Genomic DNA, 27,607 nt, shown 5'->3' on the forward strand with positions numbered 1-27,607 from the left:
AGAAGACGTCAGTGATGGGGGGGGGAAGCAGCTGGAAAGATCACAGAAACCTATGACAGGAGAGCAAATTCATCTAAATGTGTGTTAGGTTTGGGGGAAGATTTTAAAAGGAAATTCAACCTGCATTATATCATGGCCATGGCCTCTCATTACTATCCTCAGAAGGCACATATAATGTTTCATTGATCTTTCTATATTACACAGAGTAAACTACACTATTGGTAATATATGACAGGGACCTGAGGATCTAGTCTAGTCAATTTCAGGATGACAGAACCCCTATTCAGAAATCTCCTCATAGGCAATTCCAATTAATTAATGACCCAGGGTTCTAAATCACACCTGAAGTATAGGAAGGCTCTGGCTACAGTAGTTCAGCCACTGATGTGCTGAAGGTGCTGAAGCTGGTGATAGTGAGGTAACAGAGGGGGTGGGGCCTGTGGTATGCCCCCACTCTCTGCTATCATAAAATCTGAAGTGTGTGTGTGTAAAACGCTAGAGAATCCAGATTTTGTGACACCATTTTCTATTACTCCTTCCCCTGCTGTTCCCCTTCATACATCCATGCACACACCCCGAGCTATTTGAGAGCCAAGCACATTGCTGTGGTATGTGCTTAATGTTGTGGTATGTGTTTAATACTGACCCTGGTGAGTTTTGGCACCAGTTAAAAATGCATTTATTCTCCCAGGCCATTGGTTTATCTGTCCATTGGTGGAGATGGGTGTGCCTGCCCCTGGATCACTGTAACTTGTTGATCATGTTTTAATGTTTTATTGGTTTTTCCATAAATTATGTTTAGTTTCTTATTATGTTTATTATATGCAGTCAAGCATAATTTATATTATTAAATATTATATTATTATGCCCTGCTCTGGGATTATTTTAATGAAGAGCTGACTAGAAATCTTTCAATTAAAATAAAATAAAATAAAATTGCAAGTGGGTGGGCTCAGTTAAATATTTCTTTCCCACCTTTCCCACCCAGCTAGGAAGTGGCCAATTGAATAGGAAAGGCCCAAGCAATGAGAACCGCCCATATCGTTCACACACAGATAAGTCACTTGGAACAGCAGCATGAAAAAACAGCTACCAAACAGTTTGGGAGCTTTGTGAAGGAGGCCTGTTCTCTGCTCCCTCTGTTCTTCCTCACACTAATGATGGCTTCCCAACTTATTTATTATTTATTTATTATTTGATTTATATCCTGCCCTTCCTCCCAATAGGAGCCTAGGGCAGCAAACAGAAGCACTAAAAACACTTTAAAACATCATAAAAACAGACTTTAAAATACATTAAAATAAAACATATTTGAAAACTTTTAAAAAATCTTTAAAAAATGGTTTAAAAACATACTAAAAAGCAATTCCAATGCAGAAGCAGACTGGGATAAGGTCTCTACTTAAAAGGCTTGTTGAAAGAGGAAAGTCTTCAGCAGGCACCAAAAAGATAACAGAGATGGCGCCTGTCTAATATTCAAGGGAAGGGAATTCCAAAGGGTAGGTGCCACTACACTAAAGGTCCGTTTCCTATGTTGTGCGGAAACAGACCTCCTGATAAGATGATATCTGCAGGAGGCCCTCACCTGCAGAGTGCAGTGATCAATTGGGTATATAAGGTTCTTTCAGGTATCCTGGTCACAAGCTGTATAGGGCTTTGTACACACACACTAGAACCTTGCACTTAGCCTGGTAGGTAATACGCAGCCAGTGCAATTCTTTTAGAAGCAGGGTGACATGTTGGTGATACCCTGACCCAGTGAGCAGTCCTGCCGTCGCATTTTGCAGCAGCTTTCGGACCAACCTCATGGGTAGCCCCACATAGAGCACATTATAGTAATCCAGCCTGGAAGTTACCAGTGCATGGACAACAGTGGTCAGGCTATCCTGGTCCAGAAACAAGCATCTGCTTTTTCAGAGGGAGTACGACCCCATCCAAAGCAGACAACTGAACAATTATCCAAACTCAGGAACCTCCAGCATCTCCATCTTGCTAGTATTCAGACTCAAGCTTATTGACCTTCATTCAGCCCACCACCGAGTCCAGGCAGCAGTTCAGGGTTTGCATGGTGTCTCCCGATTCAGATGTTACAGAGAAGTAGAGTTCAGTATCGTCAGCATACTGCTGGTGCCTTGCCCCAAATCTCCTGATGACTGCTCCCAAGGGCTTCACATAGATGTTAAACAGCATGGGGGACAAGATAATACCCTGAGGCACCCCACAGCACAACTGCAAGGGGGCTGAAAGACAATCACCCTATGCTATTCTCTGAAAATTACCCTGGAGATAGGATTGGACCCACTGTAAAACAGTGCCTCCAATACCCATCTCATTAAGTTGGCCCAGAAGTATACCATGGAAAATGGTATCAAAAGCTGCTGAGAGATCAAGTAAGAATAAAAGGGTCGCACTCCCTGTAGCGCACTGCGTGTGTAGGTGAGACTCCCCCTGTCCTTCTCCATGATGGATGATAAAGGTCATCCATCAGGGCAACTGAGGCCAATTCAGTCCCATAACTAGGCCTGAACCCAGGTTGGAATAGGTCAAGATAATCTGTTTCATCCAAGAGTACTTGTAGTTGCTGCGCCACAACCCTCTCAATCACAGATATTTGCGACCGGTCGGTAGTTGCCGCAAACCGATGGGTCCAGGGTGGGCTTTTTCAGGAGCGGTTGGATCACCACCTCTTTCAGGGTGGCTGGAACCACTGTCTCTTGCAACAATGCATTTACCATACCCTGGATCTACTTGGTCAAACCCCCTCGGCAAGATTTAATAAGCCAAGAAGGGCAAGGGTCGAGAGGACACATTGCTGGCCGCATCATCGCAAGCACCTTGTCCATGTCATCAGGCCGCATCAACTGAAACAGTTCCCAAGACATTGCAGCAGACTGGACCCTGGACACCTCACAAGGGACTACAGTAGATGTGAATGGGGCATCAAGATTGCTACGAAGGTAAGCAACTTTACCCTGAAAATGCCTTGCAAATAATTCACAGTGGGCCTGCGAAGGGTCTAAAACTCCATTTCCCAAAGTTCATGTCAACAGACCACTGACAATATGGAAAAGCTCCACTGGATGGCTATTTGAGGATTCAATTGTGGCAGAAAGTGGGTTTTCTTCGCCGCCTTCACCGCCGCACAGTATGCACGGTTATGATGTTTTACATGTGCCTGATCAGCCTCACAGTATGTCTTTCGCCACTTGCCTTCTAGCCGTTGTCCAGCCGGTTTCATTGCCATTAGCTTACTGGTGTACCAAGGTGCAAACCAGGCTCCACAATGCCAGAGAGGGTACTCGGGTCACCTGCTCTATCTACTACGAGGGCATTCAGGAATCCTGTGCATTTCATTAGTCTCTGGAGGTGGACCATCTTAATCTGTCCATCACCCCTGCAGGGGAGGATCGGAGCCATTAGTCTAAACTTCACCAGGAAGTGTCTGGCCATGACAATGGGGTGACATCCACCCCCTATCTCCAGACCACTACTTCCTCCATCTCGATGGTGTGTCCTGCTCTATGTGTCAGGCCGGTGACAACTTGAGACAGCCCCATGGTAGTCATGGAGGCCATAAAGTCCCAAGCCAGAACACTAGAGGCAGCCTCAGCATGGACATTGAAATCACCCAGGACTATTGTTCTGGGCTCATCCCAATACCTCAGCTGAGATGGCCTCTGCTAGCTTGATCAGAGAAGCCACCAGGCAGCAGGGTGGACGGTACACCAGCAGTAACCCTAGTTTCCTGTCTCCTTGACCCATAAGCCATACCTCCCTCTACCCATGATCACTGAAATTGGGGTGACATTACCCATATTTCTTCTTACTAAGACTCCTCCTAAACACCTGATATGGACCCAACAAGAGCCCACCAACAAAACCCACCTGAGCCAATTATCCCAGTAGGCCTCTGTGAGAATTTGGAACAGTCAGACCCACTCAATATATTTTACACAGGGCACATCTACTCTTCCCCTGTCTCACACCCGGGGAGGGCCAGCCTTCTGCCAATTATAGACTCTCACTCTGAAGGCATCAGGCAACTTTCTCCTATTGTTCAGTTTACTGCACAGGCTCTCACCCTGTGCAGGAACTACACATGCACCATACACCCTCCCACCAATCTCCTCTAGATTGGTTAAAAAAAATAGAAGGGGGTAGCGCCCTCACCCTTGGGACTTCCTAAGGGACTCCCCAAGGGCTGACGGGCTTTTATGCCCCCTGACCAGGAGCTGATGCAAGAGGCTGCAAGATCAACTGCAGCCTCTATCTGGAATCAGGGACAGGCAGGGGGTCCCAGTCCTTGCAGCACTTACCAGGGACTTCAGCTGTCTCAAGAGACAGCAACCCAAATTGAGGGAGCAAGTAAGCAAACACCCAGATGCTTAGATACTCACTCCCAGGGCAGGTCTCCTCCAGTCTCCCAGTGCTGCAGCTGTTCCCAGGCCCTTAAAAGATTCTTAGAAGAACCTTGCCCTTAGAAGATTCAATTTGGCTTAGGGGCATCACTCTTATGACTTCTGGATGTCTCTGAAGTCTTCTGAATTGCCTAGACACTTGGTTGTGTTAAGTATTCTTACTTGAGGGCATGGTCCACATAATTTGGTGACAGTGGAGTGAAGATTCCAGCCTCCTCTGCTCTTTGTGCTACCTGCTCCTCGCTCCCAAGGATTCTGCCCTCCAACTCACCCCATGTCCCATATCCACTTCTATTTCCACTTCACTCTATATTGCCATTCGCAGCATAGTTTGTTCTTTCACTTTCCTTAATTCTCTATCACTCCTTGGCTTCAACTCATCCACTAGCCCACTTATCACTCCCCAAAGCTACCTCACCCCACTTACACTATTTTTTGTTCCTCATCTCCTGCTGGTTCTCTCCCCACCTCCTTCTCATTTCATATTTAGTTTTCCAACAATGCCTTCCTTCGTTTATTTTGTTGTTGTTGCTTCTTTCAATAGATCTTTAGCCTAAATATTGGTTGATATTGTTTCTGGCTTGTTTCTTTTCTTATACCAACTGATTGGTGTTTTGTATTCTGCCATCTATCTGCTTGTTTCTTAGTATATCTTTATGTCAATGGTCTTTTAAAAAAATATGTTAGCCGCCTTGAGTAGTTCCAGTTCTCATACAAACCAGAATACAAGAATCCTAAATAAATAACATTAAAAATGGGTAAAAAACAATGACCAAGGTGCCTTACAACACAAGACATCAGAACAATAATAAAATATATAACAGTCCCCATTAAGATTGTTAACATCAAACCAAACCTCAATAATAGATCTTAAAACAGCCATCAGAACTAACCCATCAACAATAAACCAGGAAAAGGAAAACAATCAGCAAAACCCTTTTTAAACAGACATGTTTTTACCAGCTGCCTAAAACGAGTGATGGGGCCTGATGCCCCTCATTACGCAGACATTTTACAGAGTGGTCGCTGGAACAGGAAAGGCCCTAGCTATGGTACCACCACCTGTGCTTTGCAGGTCTGGAGCAGGGCCTCCGATGATGTTCAGCACATATAGGGAAGAACATATGGAAAAAGGTGTTCTATAAGATCATGAACTGATCGTATCGAAAATCAGAGTAAAGCTAAAGAAGAACAACAAAGCAATCATAATGCAAAAATAAAATTTAAATAACATCCCAGAAGAATATAAAGATCAAATAAGGAACAGGTTTGAGGCTTTAAACTTAGTTGACAGAGAACCAGAAGAACTATGGACTGAAGTCAGGGACGTTATCAGGGAAGAATGCAAAAAGACAATACCTCTTGTTAAAAAGAGAGAAAGACCTCAATGGATGACTGAAGAAACTCTTCAAATGGTTAAAGAGAGAAGGAAAGCAAAAGCAAAAGGAGATAGAAACATGGTCAGAACCCTAAATGCAACTATACAACGACTAGTACGTAGGGACAAAGAGAACTATTACAATAGTTACTGTATAGAAATAGAAAAGGACAACAAAATGGGAAGAACAAGAGCCCTATTCCAAAAGATTAGAGAAATGAAAGGGAAATTTAAACCACGAGTAGGGATGTTGAATAATCAACAGGAGAACACACTGACTGATCGAGATGAAATAAAAGGAAGATGAAAGCAATACACTGAAGAACTCTATAAAAGAGATGACAGGATGACAGATTCATTCATGGAGGAACCATATGATGAACCAGAAATTTTAGAATGTGAGGTGAAAGCTGCTCTGAAAATTCTTGGAAGAAACAAATCACCAGGAATAGATGGCATACCAATAGAGTTGCTACAAGCTACTGAGACTGAATCTGTCCAAATTTTGACAAAAACTTGTCAATAAATATGGAAAACTAAACAATGTCCCACAGACTGGAAGCATTAAATATATATCCCACTTCGAAAGAAAGGGGATCCCAGAGAATGCAGTAATTACCAAACTATTGCCTTAATATCCCATGCAAGTAAAGTAATGCTCAAGATTCTACAACAAAGGCTCTTACCACATATGGAGCGAGAAATGCCAGATGTCCAAGCTGGATTTAGAAAGGGAAGAGGCACCAGAGATCATATCGCAAACATACGTTGGATAATGGAACGGACCAAGGAATTTCAGAAGAAAATCACCCTGTGCTTTATAGACTACAGCAAAGCCTTTGACTGTGTAGATCATGAAAAACTATGGAATGCTTTAAAAGAAATGGGGGTGCCACAGCATCTGACTGTCCTGATGTGCAACCTATACTCTGGACAAGAGGCTACTGTAAGGACAGAATATGGAGAAACCAGTTGGTTCCCCATCAGAAAGGGTGTGAGACAGGGGTGTATTTTATCACCCTATTTGTTTAATCTGTAAGCAGAACATATCATACGGAAAGCGGGATTGGACCAAGATGAAGGTGGTGTGAAAATTGGAGGGAGAAATATCAATAATTTAAGATATGCAGACGATACCATACTCTTAGCAGAAACCAGTAATGATTTGAAACGAATGCTGATGAAAGTTAAAGAGGAAAGCACAAAAGCAGGACTACAGCTGAACGTCAAAAAGACGAAATTAATGACAACAGAAGATTTATGTAACTTTACAGTTGACAATGAGGACATTGAACTTGTCAAGGATTATCAATACCTCGGCACAGTCATTAACCAAAATGGAGACAATAGTCAAGAAATCAGAAGAAGGCTAGGACTGGGAAGGGCAGCTGTGAGAGAACTAGAAAAGGTCCTCAAATGCAAAGATGTATCACTGAACACCAAAGTCAGGATCATTCAGGCCATGGTATTCCCAATCTCTATGTATGGATGTGAAAGTTGGACAGTGAAAAAGGCGGATAAGAGAAAAATCAACTCATTTGAAATGTGGTGCTGGAGGAGAGCTTGGCGCATACCATGGACTGCGAAAAAGAGAAATAATTGGGTGTTAGAACAAATTAAACCAGAACTGTCACTAGAAGCTAAAATGATGAAACTGAGGTTCTCATACTTTGGACACATAACGAGAAGACATGATTCACTAGAAAAGACAATAATGCTGGGGAAAACAGCAGGGAGTAGAAAAAGAGGAAGGCCAAACAAGAGATGGATTGATTCCATAAAGGAAGCCACAGACCTGAACTTACAAGATCTGAACAGGGTGGTTCATGACAGATGCTCTTGGAGGTCGCTGATTCATAGGGTCGCCATAAGTTATAATCGACTTGAAGGCACATAACAACAACAACCTAAGGTAATTTGGCTCTCCTGTGGATGGATGGCCTTACTTTGAGGCCTTCCTATCCCTTCTGAGAGGTAAGCCCAGAGTAAAAAATGGTGGGAAGAAGAATGAGAGGTACAGACAGCGTAGGCAAAGGAAAAACAGCCAGTGAGAGGATACCTATGTCGTCTTCTACAAGGTGGGACAGCAAAACAGAATGATCAAAATTGCCTACATCTGGGATAGAAATGGATCTAGGGATCACCCTCGGGATGGAACAAGAAATGATCTAACACACAGCCAGGCAAGGGTTAGTGATTATTTGCCAGATTTACAATTTTATACAGGGACATAATGACTCTTATATGAAAGGACAAATATTTTCTGTTCTTGTAACATCTTGCTGGTTTTTCATCTAACACTCTAATTATATGATGAATGTAACCTGTATCAAATTATGAATATGTTAACATACTGAATGAGTATGAGAAAAATAAGCACCAGATTTTTTTTGTTATGCCATATAGGCACACAAAGGTATAGTTAAAAAAATTAAAAAATATATCAATAAAAATCTGGTTTCCTTGACCACATTGTCATAATATACATATAGAACTGCTTATTGAAGCCAGGCTGTGTAGGCAGCAGAAAGAATCCTGGCTCCGTACCACCACAATGCAAGGCCACAACAAAGGGCAGGAAAAGAACAGACTCTTTCATTCCATCTTTCTAAGTATTACCAACACAAGGGCTAAAACATTACCTCTTTCTGAAGTATATCTATGTATCCATGCATAAGTTATTAACTAGCCTCCCTGAACACTGTTGCTGAAAATACTAATATATTCAAATTACATTCCAGCTACTGCAAAAAAACAGTAGATCAGACAAATGTATTAAGATCTTTTCAAACAAAAGGACTAATTTTTAAAAAAAATTAAAAATATACTGTCCACCTTTTGCTTAAAAGCCGCCAACCAAATTTTAATGATATGCAAGAACAAAAAGATCTTACAGGATGTATTGGTCACAGTTTGAACACAAAAGACAAAATACTGACAGGTTAACTTGGAGACATTCTGGTACTGAAATTATGTAATTCAGACTGTTCACAGAGCAAAAGGGAAAGAGGCAAAAGATAAAGTTGGCTAAAATTCAAGCCTGTTGCTTTGAACGTTGTCCCAGTTCAGAATACACTGGGCCAAATCCAGGGGTTTGGCTGTGAACAGCACAAAATCAAAAGGGCTTTTAAAAATGGTTTAACCTCATAATGGCTTACCTTTCCCCTCAATATAACAGCTTTAAGGTAGTAATTAGAATAAAAATATCTATGTTCAAATGATGGGAAAGGAAGGAGCATATTCATAATGTATGCTTAGTAAGCACAGATATATAAATGATAAACACCTGGAATAAATTATTAGGACACATTAATGACTTTGATACCACTGTTAGATCATGAGACTCTACATGTGTACTCTAAAGTAACCTCCATTAAGTTCAGTGGGGCCTACTCCCAAGTAGAAAGTTACAGGATTGCAACCTTAACTTCCCTACCAAGCATCACCCCAGAATACAGATATTGAAATTTTAGTTGGTGAGCCTCTGATGCCAAAAGGCAAAATAGTAGCTCTAGAGACATAAATTCAACCTATCATAGTCAATATTAATTGTTCACCTAAAGAAGAAGAAAAAGAAGGACTGCCCCTTGCAACAGCAGTAAATTAACGCAGCTTGGGAGAACTGGGCATCCTACATATTTTGAGCTTGTGTTTGCACTCAGGGTCAAAATCTATAAAGTGATATATAATCTTATTGACAGAATTACCATATTGTACAAACATTTCTTATGTAATTACTCATACAAGCAATACAAACATCAACAATCTCCTCTAAAATATAATTAAGGAAATCACCACAAATATGCAGACTGTGTGTCTGTGCGCACACGTGTGTATCTTATAAACAGTTCCTCAAGAGTTCCACATAGGCATATAAATTTCCAAAACTGCACCACTGGTCTAGGCAACATATCAAAACATGTTTGTAGAATATTAATGGTTTACAAAACTGTTTAGAAATACATTTTGATTATGTCATGGCGGGCGGTCTAGCATGACTTATGACCCACAAAACTAAACAGAGCCATCAAGTCATGGATTGTGGTTCCTGAGAAGCCATGTATTGCACTTCCCTCTCCCATCACAGCCACATGCAGACAGCAAAACAGAAGGCATACGAAGCCCAGAGGAGGTCACCATTTGTCAGAGCTTGGAAAAGTTACTTTTTTGAACTACAACTCCCATCAGCCCTAGGCAACATGGCCACTGGATTAGGCTGATGGCAGCTGTAGTTCAAAAAAGTAACTTTTCCAAGCTCTTCCATTTGTGGCAAGTTGGTTGCATCTAGATTGGTAGAATAGGCTGTTACACGTGTATGTTTGAATCCCCACATGAGTGTCTATACTCACTGGAAATTCAAATGCCACTTCTGCATTTGCTGGACTTAAACCCGATGCCACTCTTATGAGTATACAACCTTGCCCCAATAAACCACACAGAAAGTAAAGTAAAGATTGGTTTATTAGAAGGAGAAACAGGAAAAATATTGCCTTTTCACAATTAATGAGAACAGCATCTAACTTTAGTCATTTCTTAGATTTAAAGAGCATAAGAGAAACCCCTGTTCCTAATTACTTCCATGATTGCACACATACAGAAGAAGGAAAGCAATACAGACATGCATAGATATACCTTTCATGAAGAAAATCAGGGTACAAGGTGAGGGTAAAGGATTATACATTTGGTGAGAACCAGCCTGTCTCTTTCTCCTCCTGCATATTACCCCATAGCCAAACATATCATTCTTATAATAATAATAATAATAATAATTTAATTTGTGGGTCGCCTATCTGGCCAATGGCCACTCTAGGCGACGTACAATTTAACAACAATACATTACATCATAATAAAATACATCATAAAATACAATATAACAATAAAACAATAAAACAGTTCCAGTACAGAGTAGTAGGCTATTGGTCGTAAAAATTTAACCCTCCCCGTAAGTCCCAAAGGCCTGTCTGAAGAGCCAGATCTTCAAAGCTTGGCGGAATACATTCAGGGAAGGGGCATGTCGAAGGTCATATGAGAGGGAGTTCCAGAGAGTAGGGGCCGCCACTGAAAATGCCCTCTCTCTTGTCCCCGCCAACCTAGCTGTTTTAGTTGGCAGGATTGAGAGAAGGTCCTGTGTAGCTGATCTTGTTGGGCGGCATGGTTGGTGGCGCTGGAGGTGCTCCATCAGATAAACTGGGCCGAGACCGTATAGGGATTTAAAGGTTAATACCAACACCTTGAATTGGGCCTGGAAAATAACTGGGAGCCAGTGTAGGTTGAACAACACTGGGGTGATGTGTTCCCGGCGGCGACAGTTTGTAAGTAGTCGAGCCGCAGCATTTTGTATAAGTTGTAATTTCCGGACCGTTTTCAAGGGTAACCCCACGTACAGCGCATTACAGTAATCCAACCGAGAGGTGACCAGGGCATGTACCACCAGTGGGAGCTGATGAGCAGGAAGATAGGGCTGCAGTCTACGAATGAGGTGTAACTGATACCAAGCTGCCCGGCTCACTGCCGAAATCTGAGCCTCCATGGACAGCTTGGAATCAAGAACAACCTCAAGGCTGCGGACCTGGTCATTCAGGGGCAATTTCACCCCGTCGAACACCAGGTCAACATCTCCCAGCCTTCCCTTGTCTCCCACGAGTAGCACCTCAGTCTTATCAGGATTCAGCTTCAGCCTGTTCCTTCCCATCCATCCACTCACGGATTCCAGGCACTTGGACATGGTCTCCACAGCAGACTCTGGTGAAGATTTAAACGAGAGATAGAGCTGAGTGTCATCCGCATATTGGTGACACTGCAGCCCAAATCTCCTGATGATTGTCCCCAGCGGCTTCATATAGATATTAAATAGCATGGGAGAGAGGATAGAGCCCTGTGGCACACCACAATTGAGAGGCCAAGGGTCTGAAACCTCCTCCCCCAATGCTACCTGTTGATGCCTGTCGGAAAGAAAGGAATGGAACCACCGTAGTACAGTGCCTCCTATTCCTGATTCCTCCAGGCGATGTAAAAGGATACTGTGGTCGACAGTATCAAAAGCCGCTGAGAGATCGAGGAGGACAAGAAAGGTGAATTCTCCCCTATCTAATGCCCTCCTCATATCATCAACTAGAGCGACCAATGCTGTTTCAGTTCCATGTCCAGTCCTGAAACCCGATTGGTATGGATCCAAATAATCCGTTTCATCCAAGTGTGTCGACAACTGATTAGCCACCACTCGCTCAATGATCTTGCCCAGGAATGGTAGGTTCGAAATTGGGCGAAAGTTATTCAAAACTTGGGGATCCAAGGAGGACTTCTTTAAGATGGGCTTTACAATTGCCTCCTTGAGTGCTAATGGCATTACACCCTCCTCCAAGGATGCATTGACCACCGCCTTAATCCCCTCGCCCAATTTCTCTTTGCAGCTCACAAGGAGCCACGATGGGCAAGGATCAGTTAGACAGGTGGTAGGCTTCACAGTCGAGAGCACCTTGTCCACATCCTCAGAAGGAAGAGGTCGAAACCTATCCCATTTGACCGGATTGCAACTGGCCAACTCTGTTTCATTTACTGTGTCCACGGCGTACGGAATTGAGCTCCGTAAATGTTCGATTTTGTCGGCAAAGTGCTTTGCTAATTTGTCACAGGAGGCCTTAGACTGTTCCAAGGGTTCCTGAGCAACTGGACCGACCAGGCTTCGGACCACTTGGAACAACCTCCTGGGACAGCACTCTGCGGACGCAATAGAGGCAGCAAAGAACCTCTTCTTTTCTGCCTTTATTGCCACTTGGTAGGCAGTTACTGCTGCTCTAACCTGTGTCCGGACATCTTCGGAACGGGATTTCCGCCACCGGCGTTCTAGTCGTCTCACCTCCTGTCTCAGATTTCGCAACCGTGGAGTATACCAAGGTACTAACTGAGTTCTGTTCAGGGGGAGAGGACGTTTCGGCGCCACGCGGTCCAGAGCCCTGGTGATCCCCTCATTCCACTCCATCACCAGGGTATCGACCGTGCGGCCTTCAGCAGGTTCCAATTCCCCAAGCGCAGTCAGGAATCCTTCTGGATCCATTAGGCATCTGGGGCGGACCATTCTAATAGGTCCTTTTCCCCTACGGAGGGTGTGTGGTATCGAGAAGTCTATATTTACCAGATAGTGGTCTGACCATGACACAGGGGTGGAAGAAGCCACCCCCAACTTCAGAACACTTCCCTCCCCTCCCAGGACAAATATAAGGTCGAGAGCATGACCGGCTACATGGGTGGGCCCAATATTACTAAGGTGCAGTTCCCAGGAAGCCATGGTTTCCAGGAAATCCCGAGGGGCTCCTACGAGAGTGGCCTCAGCATGTACATTGAAGTCCCCGAGAATTAACAGCTCTGGGGACAATGCACGTACAGCCGAGACCATCTCTAGCACCTCGGCCAGGGAGTCTGCTGTGCAGCGGGGTGGGCGGTACACAAGCAGGATCCCCAAACTGCCCTTCGGGCCCAACCTCCAGTACATGCAGTCAACAAACTTAGTCCTATGAAGAGGAGGTCTGGTAAAAACTAGAGACTCCCGATAGATGACTGCCACACCCCCTCCCCGCCTTCCCACCCTCGGTTGTTGTGCATAACGGAAACCCGGCGGACACATGGCCTCAAGAATGGGAGCTGAGGCCTCATCCAGCCAGGTCTCCGTAATACATGCCAGGTCTGCTTGCCCATCCAAGATTATATCATGGATATGCGATGTTTTTTGTACTACAGACCTGGCATTACACAACAACAATCGAAGGTCGGTAGGAATCCTGCATCCCCCAGTTGTCGTCTGGTTCTGAACAGACCCGGAACATGGGATGGGTATTACACATCTATCCCATGTTCCCCTCATCTGGCATGGTCTGCCAACAGTACCATTCCAGCGTCTGCCGCCCACTCTTTCTATAGTTTGGCCCCTCACCCTCCCTGTCACATCCCCCCCTGACTTGCACATGCCCCTGTCCCTGTTCGCCAATCAGACAGGCCACCCACCCTAAAACAATAATGAGCCGGAGACCCGCCTCTAACACTCTGATACTGCTAAATTAAATTAAAATTAAAATTAGAAATCATTACAATTCCCCACAACCACACATCCATACATCCCTACAGTCAAAATCAGCCCAAAATCAACACAAGTAGTCCTAGTCTTGGCAGTGGTGGCAATAATAAAGATGACAATCTTCCTTCGGTTGGTGGGCCGCACTCAGAGTCTGGCTGCCCTCTGCGGCGCTCCCACCGCCGCTGGGCCGATGTCCTCCACGGCTCTTCTACGCTGCCGCCCCGACCGTTCTCCTGGCGCCTTACACCGAGTCCAGGGCCCGGCTGTTTTCTGCGGCGCTCTCACCACCGCCAGGCCGTTACTCTCTACAGCCCTCCACACCACAGGCAGGGGGAGCAGGCTAGGCGCTCTCCCACCACCACCTGGCTGATGTTCTGGCCGTCCGTCACACTGCTCCCTCACTGCCACCAAAACCAGGCCCTAAGGTAGGGGGGATGGCCATAAAGGGGGGTGGGTTTCTCAGCTCAACACTACCCCCTCTTATAGTCCCAAAAGGTGTTAAAGGGGGATAAACTTGATGTTAAAAAAGCGGCTTACAGAGCTCTAAGTAGAAGGCAAATAGACTGTTGTAGTTCTCTCTCCCCTCCCAACTGTTCTTAACGCCGATCTGTAGGCTAGAGGCTGCTGCTGGGCTGCTGGGTGTGAGAGGCAACCAAACGCTGCAACTCTCTCTCTTTCTCAGCTGCTCTCAGCGTCGTTCTTGTAATTTCCAACTAAAGCTGCCAAAACAAGTTTGTACTCCATTCACATACCTCCCCTTGAGAAGATGATAACAGCCCACTCCTAGGCACAGTTCTAAACACAGATGCCCTCGTAAAAGAGGAGCAAAAATGCCGTCCGGAGCAAGACAATCCCAAGGTCAGTCAATAAATTCTATGCAAGTCAGTTCAAGCAAGTGGATAGGCAGGGTGGCTATGCAAAACACAAAAATAGCAGCTAGATGAATAAAAACAGCTAACTTAGTTTCTTGGCAGGCAAAGAGGCAGAGCTCTTGACGAGACGTCTTCCTGGGTCGCCATCTTATCAAGTTGGAACTTTCCTTTCCCTTATCCCTTTCCTTACCCGGTGTCCCAAGCTGCATGTTGAGATGATCTAAGGAACCTTATGCAGAATAAGGCAACAGTTGATTCCCCAAGAGAGGTGCTACCGACTTCCAGTAATTGTTATGTTTTAAATATACTTTGAACCTTCATTGGACTAAATGTAAATTGGGTGGGGGGATACCAGCGAGTGATTCGGTATAAGACAGAATTTCCTGAGATATGATTGTTCTGACCACTGGAGTCAAACCTTTACTTGCAGTCTCTGGAGAAATGGAATGCATGTTCATTAACTCTAATTCCTATCTTATGTGAGTTTCACAAATCTTTAATTTATGCATAGGCCATTGTCTAGTTAGGGGGATTACTCCTGAGCATACTTGGCGTTTAGACCTTTCCATATGACTAATTAATCAATTGATACGTGTCTTCCTGGGATGAGAAACCAGTTCTGACCATCTTGTGACTTTGGGGTCAAAGCAGGGCCTGTATTAGAGAGGTCACTCATATTACAGATTCTTATGCTCTGATCCATTGAGATGAATCTGACAATAAAAAACCCATTTTATACACCCCTCATTACAAGACAGATTACATCTTGCACTGACCTGATCAATTTTTCCGGAGTCCATGTCCATGTCCGGGTTTTGGCAGGCCTTCAATTGAGACACCTCCCTGAGCCTCCAGCCCTCAGCGAGTCTATTTTTTTACTGTCATTAGTCCCCAGCTGATGCTGCTCCTGATCCTCATCATTGTCACCAGGCAGAGCGCCAATGTGCTAGGAGGCAATAACATCTACTGCCCCTCCTTTTATCACCACTATTGCTAGGTCCAAGTGAGAGGTGGGCAAACAAGCAGGTTGCAATGGTGAAAAGGAGTAGCAGTTCTAGGGGGTGCTTCTGAGTGGGCCCCCAGTTGGGATGTGGGCCCTTGGCAGATGCTGACCCTTGTCATTAGTCCTGTGCAAAGTATTTCCAATACATTCTTTGGTGCTGACATCTTGGTTCTTGACAACTAAATGGCTCTCAAAACAAACCTGAAAGTGTGCCAAATTAAAATATAATAGCCTTTGCTGTGGACAAAGGACTATGTATACAGGTTCTTGCTTATCCTCCTAGTGAATTGCCTTGACCTGCTGTACAAAGCTTTTGCTGCAACCACCTAACGAAAGGAGGTACTCTTCATACGGAACCAGGGAGTGAAATGCAATCTGTGCAACAGCCCAAATAATAGCTTGTGGTTCGGATTCCTGAATTGATTTTCAAAGAGAATACTGAGCCAATTCCAATGTAACTCCCCCCTTTTTTGGTAGAGATATAAGCATGAAAAAAGTACATCAGAGAATGCAAAATACATGTAGATTTTGCAAGAAAGATCCCTAAACTGGATAACAGATTCCTTGCTCAGTTCTGGGAAAATATTTAGTTGGAATTAGCCCTATATGTATTGACAATTACTGGATTTGCTCCTATGGCAGTGGCCACATCACTATCAGCAAAGTAGGTGGCCATTGACCTCTTTCTTTTCTTTTTTGGCTTAAGCAAAAGTTAAGAAGAAAAGTGAAACTTTTTAGACAGCCTGTAATGATTGTGGGGAGAAAGAAAGATACTAGTTGAGCTCACTGCAAATTATTAGTGGAAAAGTAGGTCTAAGAAGCCTGCTGCATCTGAAATATTTTTCGTCACTTAAACATGTGCACTCCAGAGCTGGCCCCATTCTACCAGTCTAAGGGAACAAACATTTCACGTTCACAGATGCTCCTAATTTGGTGTGGTTTGGAGTGTAATTTAGATCAAACATATCCATGTAAACGAGTCAAGGTTTTCTTAATTAGGTGCCTCCAAAGAAAAAGCTGGGACCACATCAGTAGGTGTGGGTGTGGTGCCCACAATACTGGAGTCTTTCCTATGACTAGAGACTCAGGGTTACTTAGGCATACTATCGACACTCCCCCCTCCCCTCCCCTTCCCCCAGTTTCTTAGGCACAATAATAAATCACTACGTGGCATAGACATCAAGACGCTGTTTCACAGAAGCTGCCTAGAAAACACCGTGTCTTTGGCAGATGCCTTAAGGGAGGTCATTGTGCTGTGATTTAGGTCTCTTTCCCCCTCTTTGTATTTCACTGCCAGCATTTTGTTCCCATTACAAGTAAAGTGCATCCAGTTTGCAGATTTGTTCTTAACTTTCAAACAAGTCACTTCAATATGAAGATCTGCAGCTCCTGAGAAAGTGGTCTATATCTTGAATGCAAGAATTTCTCATCTTACATTGATCACAAAAATATTATGATGATGGCTGATAAAAATGAAGGTGCTGAAAATGCTGTTTCCCAGAGTACTTTCTGTTGACTGAAAGGTACTAGGATGCAGTGCGAAGGGGACAGAGGATATTGCTCCCCCTGCTCCCTCTAAAATCGACATATTTGTAGCCTTTATGTGCCAGGGAGCAATTGCTGGACAAAACCATGGACAGACAGTCCTTTTCTAGCAGTGGAGTTAAGAGTCATGCCAAAGTATTTGGGTGAAAGGAGCAGCATTTGGCATTCAATTGGAGGGCTTCTGCATTTTATAGAGCCAAATTGTGTACAACTTATATGAACAGAAGAACAACAACAACAAGAAGCCCTGCTGGATCAGGCCAAAACCCCATCTAGTCCAGCATCCTGTTCTCACAGTTGTCAACCAGATGCTTATGGTAAAGTCGCAAGCAGGACCTGAGTAGTGCAAGAGCACTCTTCCCACTGAACTAGATGGACCTTTGGCATGATCCAGCAGGGCTCTTATAAGTCCTATAGTTTTCATAAGAATCTACCTCATTGAACTAATGGAATACAGCTGTAATGCCGCACTTTTGGATCTAAAGAACTAGGTGGATAAAATGTATAGATCACTAGGGATGGAGAGCTGTGCCTTGTCCTCTGTTTTGTCTTGGATCAATTCTTATGACCCATTTTGGTCTTGAGTTCAACACTGAAATACAAAATACAAATGTCTCACGCAACAGGGTTAAGGGTTGTGATCCACCAGCCAGAGCATGGGAATATCATGGGTGACTTTTTAAACTGTGACCACCATGTTAATGAGAATCCAACTAAATATATTAGGTCAGGGGTTCAAATCAACACAATTCCATTGGTCTATAGTAAAATGTTGCTGGAAACTGTGAAGAACCAATCATTTGCAATCTCTCTAATCTATATTTTCTTAGTGGCCATCTAAGGGGAATGTCCACATTACAGAAATGGTGTCTTTTGCATTTCCAACATTTTGAATGCAACAACTACATCTGCCAGAATGCATTCTTAGTTTTAAAATTGACTTCCACTTTCTTGTTCTGCACTAGCAACATTCATGTGTACAATACCAACACAGTTTGAGAGATTCAAAGGCATTTTTAGTGTTCTGTGTGACACTGTATATGCAAGGTGCTATGTCTGATTTTGTTTTGTTCTCTTAAGCTCTATATAGTCTTTATGAGTTTAGCCTCTTCATTCAGCCCCACAGGGGAAAATCAAACAAATCATTGCACACAAGTTTAACATCTATGCTCAACCTGCAGAAAGACTTGAGCAAATGGAAATCACATCTATACTCTGCATCTTTCTTCCCTCCAAAATATAATAATAATGGAAATTTTGCAGACTTCGTTTGCTAAGTGTTCCTAGCTGTCACACAATAGCTTTAATTTTTGATTTATCCACAGCATTCTGCACATTGCTGCTGAACTTGTCATCACATTGTCATTGCTTCTTTTTGCACGAGCTACTGTTGCATTCTTCTTACATGTGGGTTGTTGGCTGGGATTTTTTTTTATATAATAGGTAAAAATAAATCTACTTTGTTAAATATAGCTTCCAGAAGCAAAAGATCTTTGCTAGGCAATAAAGCCTGCCAAAGATATGCTGTTTTGTGACTCACTTCTATAGTATGTTCGTGTTTTGTGTGTGGGGAAAAACTGTACTAAACAACCTAGATGTTTGTGGGGTTTTATTATTTCTCCCTTTTTGTGATCAATTTTCTCTGCTGTATAACAAGGGGCAATGAAATTGATTGAAGACGTTATTAAAAGAACTAACAGCGTTGATGGGGAGACAGAAAGGCTGATGATTTTGTATCTGGCAGAAAGAGAAAAGATGCTTGGATATGCAAGTGAGTGCTGCCCTACAGCAAAACACAAGTGGCTTCAAAACATTAAAAAAATGGAATGAACAAGTTTCTGAAAATCAAAGGTGAATCAAAAGGAATTGGCTTCTGCTTGGATAAAACAGCCAGATAGGCCACAGTAACTGATCCACGTGATAAACCAAGAAGCAACTGCAAAGCTCCCCAGACAACTTGCCTGAAAGTGACTGCCAAGAAGCCAGATGCTGTTGCTGGAAGAATCTCTGCTACAGTTGGGCATCTGGGTTCAGTGCTTTCCACTTAAAGAAGAGGGGAGAGTATGAAGGAGAATCTAGATCCTGCTTTTCCTCCCTTAGTTATATTTATTGTTATTAGTATTATTGTGAGATATACAGTAAATCTGAATATCTCAGTGTTATTTTGTACTTTAATAGGGATTTAAAAAAATATATCAAGCATTTAAAAAATGTAAAATGTGGCCAGCTGCTTTTAGGTGTGGCATTTTGAAGAAATAGAGGAATCATGCAGGCAGAGCCAGATTTCCTGCTTGAGAATGTACAGCAAGGATGAGGATCCTGCGGCCCTCCAGATGCTGTTGGATTCCCAACTCTCATCAGTCTCAGCTAGCTGGGCCAGTGGTCAGGGTTGATGGGAGCTGGAGTCCAGCAACATGTGGAAGGTCACATACCAACATTCATTTAGGGAATACCACATTCCCCATCCCTGATATGCCTACATTCATTTAGAAAGTCACTCTTTTCACCTCCCTTCCTGTCATGTTATATTTTGGCCTATTTTAACCAACACCCTGCCCCTTCGTAGTCACAGCTTTGTACCTTGCTCTTCTTGTTGACTTATGGGATGCATTGTTGATAGTCTCTTACTTATGCTGTCACAACTTTGCTTCATTTGAATGAAGTTCTTCTGTAGTGATTCTGCCGGGGCAGAGGTTCTTTTAGGATGTGGACAAGGCAATGAAGCACACCAGGTCTGTTCCTTAATCAACTGGCTTTATTAAGAAGGATGAGGAAATAAAGAACAAAGCAAAAGCAAAACAAAAGACAGACAGCTTATGCCCCTTTAGTTCCCTGGACCCCCCCCCCACAGCACAACAATTGACAGATTCCTAATGGCTAGTCCACAGCACCTTTACTAGCTCCAGGTCTGTGTCAAGGTTCCCCCTCCATGTGGAAATCTCCTTTCGATCACTGGAAACCCCTCAGAATGGTGAGGGACAAGCTCCTTGTGAGGTCTGGTTCATAGCATCTTCTGATCTACGCTGAGCTTCAGAGAAGCACCACCTCTTTATCAGCTATTCTTAATCTCACAGACCATAATGCATTTTGCCAAAATGTGCTGACAAAGATGCCCACCTGCTATCTGGGTTATAATTTAGTGTTCTTGACCCTGCATAGATAAGTGGGCCTGGGATAGGCTGCCAATAGACCCTCAGATACTCCCATCCCAGCACCAGGTGATTTCCCATGAGACTCTGAGATCTTTTCCAGCTAGTCACACTCACTCCCATGACTGGGCAAACCAGATATGTCAGATAATGCAGGTGGCCACTGGCCTTGAGACTCCTCCTAACTATATACATCAGATAAGAGGTGGTTAGACTGTGTCTGAAACAGCTAGGAAACCTCTTGCATGTAGCTGGCTTGCTACAAATGCCAAGACAGAAGGAAAAATAGGCACTGAAGGGAACAATTGCATTATATCCTCGAAATTACAAGGGGTCTTCTGGAGGGAATCTATTGGTGAAAGGGTTCTGGATCTAAATACAGTTTTCTGATCAAGATCAGAACTAGTAAACACCAGTTTCATAATGAGTAAATGTAATAATGTGGGGCAAATTTCTGCAGTGACTTTTATTTGATTTATATGAGGTACTGTTTGTTTCAGTACAAAAGTGCCCCTGAAAACATATGAAGTATCTGACTATTTTCCTCACATGCATCCTTGCAAGCTATTTACATCAATGGTTGCAAATTGTGTCCTAAACATAGGGCAAGCTTTAAATATATGCTCATCACAATTCCCAGCAATGAGGCCTGTTATTTACTGCTAGAATTCCTATTCTTCCAGTACAAACCTAAAAATAAGAAAAATTTATAATGTTGAACATAGTATATGAGGAGTACTAAACACCCTAAACACATGGTCTTGATGAACACATGGGTTACACTAAGAATATGCAAAGAGTACTACGTCCTCAGTAAGCTTGAAGTAGCTCTCAGCTATAGGTGGGTTTGTATAGACGTGGTGGTTATCTGAAGTACCTGCTTGAAGAAGGCAGCAGGCACAGCTTGAGCAACCAAACTGCTAGCCACTTGCTAGGTTCTTGTAAAGTAGAATTTCTGTTGATGCGCTACACAATTGTTAAGAAAGTCTAGGACAACTCTTCCTGCACTTTCCTTGTCTGATGGAAACTCAAACCAAAATCATGTGCTCATTTCTGTCTGATTGTTTTTTGTTTTTAAATATAGAGCATCAGTGATAGTAAAGACATTCCACTGGAAGTGGTCAGTAGATCATATCACTCTGGTGACATTGAATGGTGTTGCAAGATAAGCCCAGTCTCAAGGAAATAATGCCATACCTTTCCAAATGTTAGAGAGTACGTATTATAAATAAGTTGAAGAGCACTGACAAAAAAAGACAAAGAAATAAGCATTGAATTAATCAAGAGGGGAAGGGCAAATTCTCTTTAACAATGTGTTAGTGCTGCTATATATGTGGATGAGATACATTGTACAATTGCCTAGAGCAAAGATGGAGAACTTGCAGCCTTCCAGTTGTTGTTGGACTCAACTCGCATCAACCCCAGTTAGCCTGGCCAGTGGTCAGGGATGATGGGAGCTGGAGACCAGCAACATCTGGGGGGATATGCATTCACTATCTCTGCTGTAAAGAAGTGAACCAGGGAGAACAGATATTTTACCACTGAGAAGAAGAGCAGTGGTAATATGAATTCACCTCCACATTTCTTAATGGGGTTTAAAATTAGGCTTTTGGATATCACCTGTCTTTCTGGATAACTAGTGTTATGAATTCGGCTGTATTCATTTTTGTAAATGGGCTGGACCTATTTGTATGGCTTTGCTTACCAACTAATAAGTGATCATGGGCACAACAAATGGAACCTGTTTTTATTAATGGTCTTATATCTCTTTCCAGCCTTTTAAATATAATACCAATCAGAATATAAGGGCAGAATCTCAGCATTAGATGTCATGTCAGTCTTGTTGGGCTCCCACCCAAGTCCTGACAAGCGGGCTACTGCTTATTGGAGCTCCCTAATTGCTGCTGGATGGCAGCTACTCTTTCTCCTCTTTTGCTGCTCCCACTAGCAACCTCTCCCGCTGTCTCTCTTTCTGCTCCCTTCTTTTTCTTTGGCCTCAGCCCAATGGTGATTGTACAGCCATGAGAGTGGCTGTATACTATAGTCCGCATGGATCTTTCGCATTCTGCAATGTTAAATTGAAAATACCCCCCCAGCCATTCTGATGCTTCCCATAAGATCATTTCAAAACAAAACCTTACAAAACTTATAGTCCTGAACTCAGAAACACTTGCTTAACAACCCTGTCAATTTTCATGACGATACACAAAACAGTCAGAGAGAATCGAGAGTTCAAAGTGTAAAAAGAGAGAGAGAAAAACCAGACCCCTTTCGGACTTTTTTCTGTCAGAGTTCTCATAATTTGTTGAAATTCATTAAAAATCAGCCATGTTCACAGAGTACCTATAATCCCATTACTCACCTGGCCCCATACTCTGACCTTCATCTTCTGCAGTTTAAAAGTTTAAAAAAATGCCTGGCTGATTTTTAATTAATTTCAGGAATTTTGGCTGGAACTCAATGATAATGTCAGGCATGCTGAATAAGAACCAACTGTCAGTGTTCTAAAAGCCAGACTCACAGCTGCTTGGTTTGCCTAATCAGGGACCACAATCACACCAGACTTTGATTTCACGTGAGACAGTGATGGCTGCCCCCAGAGAATCCTGGGAAGCATAGATTGTGAAGGGGGCTGAGAGGAGACTCCTATTCCTCTAACAGAGCTCCAGTGGCCAGAGTGGTTTAAGTCACAGGGCCTCTCCTAGCAACTCTCAGCACCCTTCACTAACTACATTTCCTAGGATTCTTTCAGAAAACAGTCTGGTGTGGATGTGGCCAGGGACAGCTTTGGTTTAAATCTGGGTGGCAGGCTACATGTGCCTGCTGTAGAATAAAAAGGTGGGGGAAACTCTGAAAAAGAATGATACTGTTCACAATGTTTTCCTTTTGGAAAGAAAAGGGGCTTCTGTTCTGCCCAGTGCCCACGCACCCAACCTCTTCCCCTCCCCTCCTCTCCCCTTCCTGCCCTTCTCCTCCCCCTGCCCCTCTGCCAGGTCAGTTTCACCTATCCTAAGCATGACTGCACAGGAGTAAATCCCACTGAACTCAAAAAGCATGCAAATGATCAAAACTGCCTCCCCTCCTCCTCCCTCCTATCCCCTCCCTCTTGCCCCTTCCCTCTCCCTTCCTTCACCCCTCCTTCCCCTCCCCCTCCCCTTCCAATCCCCTCCTTCCCCTCCCCTCCACCATCCCCCTCCTCCCCCATGTCAGTTTTACCTATACTAGGACTATGACCTGAGAGAGCAGGGTTCTAATCCACACACAGCCATGAAGCTCACTGGATGACCTTGGGACAGCCACTGCCTCTCAGCCTCAGAGGAAGCAATGGTAAACCACCTCTGAATACCACTTACCATGAAAACCCTATTCATAGGGTCACCATAAGTCGGAATTGACTTAAAGGCAGTTCATTTCATTTTCAAGCATGATTGCATGGAAGTAAATCCCACTGAACTCAATAAGTATGCAAATAATCAAACCTGCCCCCTCCCTCTCATCACTTCCCTTTTGCCCCTTCCCTCCCCCTACCTTCACCCGTCCCCCTTCCCCTCCCCTTCCAATCCTCTGCTTTCCCCTCCCACACCTCCCACTCCTCCTGCTCCCCTCTCCCCCTTCTTCCTTCCCTCTACTCTCCCCTCCTCTTCCTCCTCCCCCATGGTCAGTTTTACCTATCCTAGCCATGATTGCTCAGGAGTAAATCCCATTGAACTCAATAAGCATGCAAATGATCAGACCTTCCTTTCCCCTCTCCTCTCCTTTCCTCCTCCCTTCTTCCTCTCCTCCCCTCTTCATTCTTCCTCCTCCCCTGCCAACGCTAGGCTTCCCTCCCAATGGTCAGTTTTACCTATCCTAAGCATGATTGCATGGGAGTAAATCCCACTGAACTCAATAAATATGCAAATGATCAAACCTACCCTCCTCCTCCCCCTCCTCCCCCTCCTGCCTGCTCCCCTCCCCCTCCTCCCCTCCCCATCCCCTGTGGTCAGTTTCACCTATCCTAAGCATGAATGTAGGGGAGTAAATCCCACTGAACTCAATAAGCACTCAAATGATCAATCCACTCTCAGCAAACTTTCACAGGATCCCATTTCTTACCTCCCAGACTAAAAAGCAGGGAAATTCACTAATAGGCAAAAAACCTTGCTGTTTAAGAATGTACTTATAGCCAACAGATATTTCTATCAAACTTTAAAAAGCAGGGAAATTGTGCAGCTATAATGAATGCACTAGGGGAGCACACACGCCCCCCACCTACCTGTCTACTGTCTTTTACCATTACCCTTAACGAAGATGGCTGCCGCCGTTTCCCTAAGGGGATGACGCCTCCGCCACCATCTTTGTTGATGGCACACATCCGTGCTACGTGAGAGCATCTCTGCCATCAACTAAGATGGTGGCAGGGGCTTCAGTACCTTAGGGAAACCGTGGACGCCATCTTCGTTAAGGGCAATGGTAAAAGACAGCAGACAGGTAGGTGGGGGTGTGGGGGTCGTGGTGGGGATGGATCGCAGAAGGGGAGCTGAGGGGCCCCCTGTAGCTCCAGGGGCCGTTGGGCCAGTGCCCCATCTGGCCGCCCTTTAGAACCGGCCCTGAAGAAGGCATCTAGTACTCATAAAAGGCCTCCTTTACACTCTAAACTATTGTGCTGGGGACAAAAGTAAAAGTAAATCCCAATATGTTCTTCTAATTGTACAAGAAATTGTGCAATATCTTGTGAAAGCATGAGAACTGCTATTGAGCCTACATAATATAGCACTGGGGAGACTCTTGCATCACTTATCGCATCACATTAAAAAAATCATTTGAGTGCCAAATATTAAACCAGAGTAGCCCCCGAGTGCCATCTATTTAAAGGTATTGCCCAGAAGAGAAGCATGATCTTTCCAGAATGACAGATCTACTTTTTCAGTCTTCTATGCTTTGTTAAGTAGTGACATCACATTACTATATTTCTTTTTACAGTTCTGTATTTATTATCCTGATAACTGCAAAAGGGATCCATGCAATATGCATTCAGAGAACTAAAGATTACAGCCAAAAACTATTTTAAAGGCACTATTCATTAAAATACAGCTTAACGTATGTGGTGTAGTGGTTAAGGTGTTGGACTACGACCTGGGAGACCAGGGTACGAATCCCCACACAGCCCTGAAGCTCACTGGGTGACCTTGGGCCAGTCACTGCCTCTCAGCCTCAGAGGAAGGCAATGGTAAACCCCCTCTGAATTCCGCTTACCATGAATACCCAATTCATAGGGTTGCCATAAGTCAGGATCGACTTGAAGGCAGTCAATTTTTTAATGTTGTATGAGCTGTCCCCTATCCAACAACACCAGCCCTTGTCCATAGAGTCTGCATGAAGCTCCATATGCTACTTTATATCCTATGTGGAACCCAAAGCTGGTTCTTTGTTTTCATAGGTAAGTATTTAAAAATGGTACCCATTTATTCCATAATCTCATTCCCAGTTGTATTTGCTCTGTGAGGCAAACAAGATGAAGACTGAACATTTTTATATTGTTTGTTTGCTAAAACTGAGGATCAAACCAGATGTGATGGGGTACCTGTCTTTGCTTGTTGTTCATGTGTCTGCCCAGTGTCTGCATGAACTGTGGCGTGGCATCTAATGTTTACATCAACAAGGAATGTGTGGATGAGGGAAGTTGAATCCTCTCCCCTTGCTTGCTTTACTGTCCAGAGCTCCGTTGCCCTTGGCACTTTTCTGCTGCCTAGTTCTGATAACAGAAATAAACCAGGCTAAGAGAAAAATGTCTAAATGGGGCACGAGGAGGTATGGTAGGGGAGAATTCCGCTTCCCTCATCCATGTAACCTTTTAAATGTTAAAGTAAGACTCCACCCAGCTTTGGAAAGAGGAGGCACATGAATAATAATAATACAAAAAGGCTAACACTGTCTGATCCAGTTTCACTAGAAACCTCTGGTTTCATCCTAAGTCTCTTCTATATGGGCATTTGTATTTGAAGATATATGACTGCCTAAAATTCAAGCAGCAAAATATTTATTATTAGCAGAGCTGCAAGGGAAAAAAATCAGATTGCAGTTTTAGTTTCTAATTCTTAGCTTCTCCGTTAACACCTCACATTTTATAGTTAATAGCTTAACTTACTTTTGCAAGTGTTCAAATAATATTTTCATGGTGTCATAGTTTGGTCTGGGGAGCTTCTGCGCAAGGTCTTTTATGGATTTCACTCTATTGTTGTTGTCTTGGATTTCTGAAAAAAGAAAAAAAGAAGTTATAGATACTATAACAATATTTGACTAGCATATATTTTTATTTCAGACTATGGATATGGGCCTCAAGCTGAGATTTATGTGTTACAATTGCACCTGTCTATGAATATTACTTTCCAAATGGTTAGATTCAAGCTTGTGCAGACAGAAGTCCACACACACTTGGCATTTCCCATCCTTTCTCCTTCTTTCTGTACTCCCCTGTACCTCCTGAAAAGCTTCTCTTGAGGGTCAGAGGACTGCTGGATAAGCTTGAAATGGGCTGTGCTGGGCTATAGTGGGATGCGGAAATTGCTGGAAATGGGGTGGAGACAGCTAATGCAAGTGGAAGTCCTTTTCCTCAACCTGATTCTTTGGTGATTCCCCCTCCCCTCTCCCTCATTCTCATCAATATGTATTCAATTTCTCACCCACTATTCACCACAAGGTTCCAGGGCAGGTTACAGCAATTTAAAAATGCAATAAAATCAGTTTAAAATAAATACAATCAAAATAATAGGATGGGTCCTAAAATATCCCAGGCCTCTTGTGATGGTCCCCAAACCTTAGGACATGCTTTTGGGATGCAAAAGAGGGCTGCAGCAAATAGAAGGGGTGGAAAATCTTGATTGTGCAAGATTTCTGCTCACACAAGTCTGGGTACGTACAACCCATTAAAAGTGTAATGAACAACCTTTGTGATGACTGACATTGTTCTTGTCCAATCCAGGGTATTTGAAAAATAATTTATATTTTTACTGCAACCTCTGTACATTCTTCAGTTTAGAAAAAAATGCATGATATTTATAGTGTATGAACTGCACACATGCACTGCTCAGCAATAACTGGATCTTCTCCCTCCCAGCTCAGGATATAACTGCTGTGAGACTCATTTTGATAACTTAAATTGTATTTAAATTATGTTTTCAAATTACAGGTACAA

General features: G+C 43.5%; 1 protein-coding gene across 4 annotated transcripts in view; it reads right to left on the reverse strand.

Annotated features, from left to right (window-relative positions):
• ARHGAP15 (Rho GTPase activating protein 15) overlaps window positions 1–27,607 on the reverse strand; it is a 681,588-nt gene that overhangs the window by 15,464 nt on the left and 638,517 nt on the right. For all 4 annotated transcript variants that reach the window (XR_009760509.1, XR_009760510.1, XR_009760511.1 and 1 more), the window contains exon 13: window positions 26,561–26,666. Coding sequence is in view for 1 of the 4 variants with exons in the window: in XM_061608868.1 (XP_061464852.1) it covers window positions 26,561–26,666 (106 nt within the window). In the remaining 3 variants the exon portion in view is untranslated. The remainder of the gene's footprint in view (window positions 1–26,560; window positions 26,667–27,607) is intronic.

This window comes from Rhineura floridana, chromosome 2 (genome assembly GCF_030035675.1).
Source record: "Rhineura floridana isolate rRhiFlo1 chromosome 2, rRhiFlo1.hap2, whole genome shotgun sequence".
NCBI lineage: Eukaryota > Metazoa > Chordata > Lepidosauria > Squamata > Rhineuridae > Rhineura > Rhineura floridana.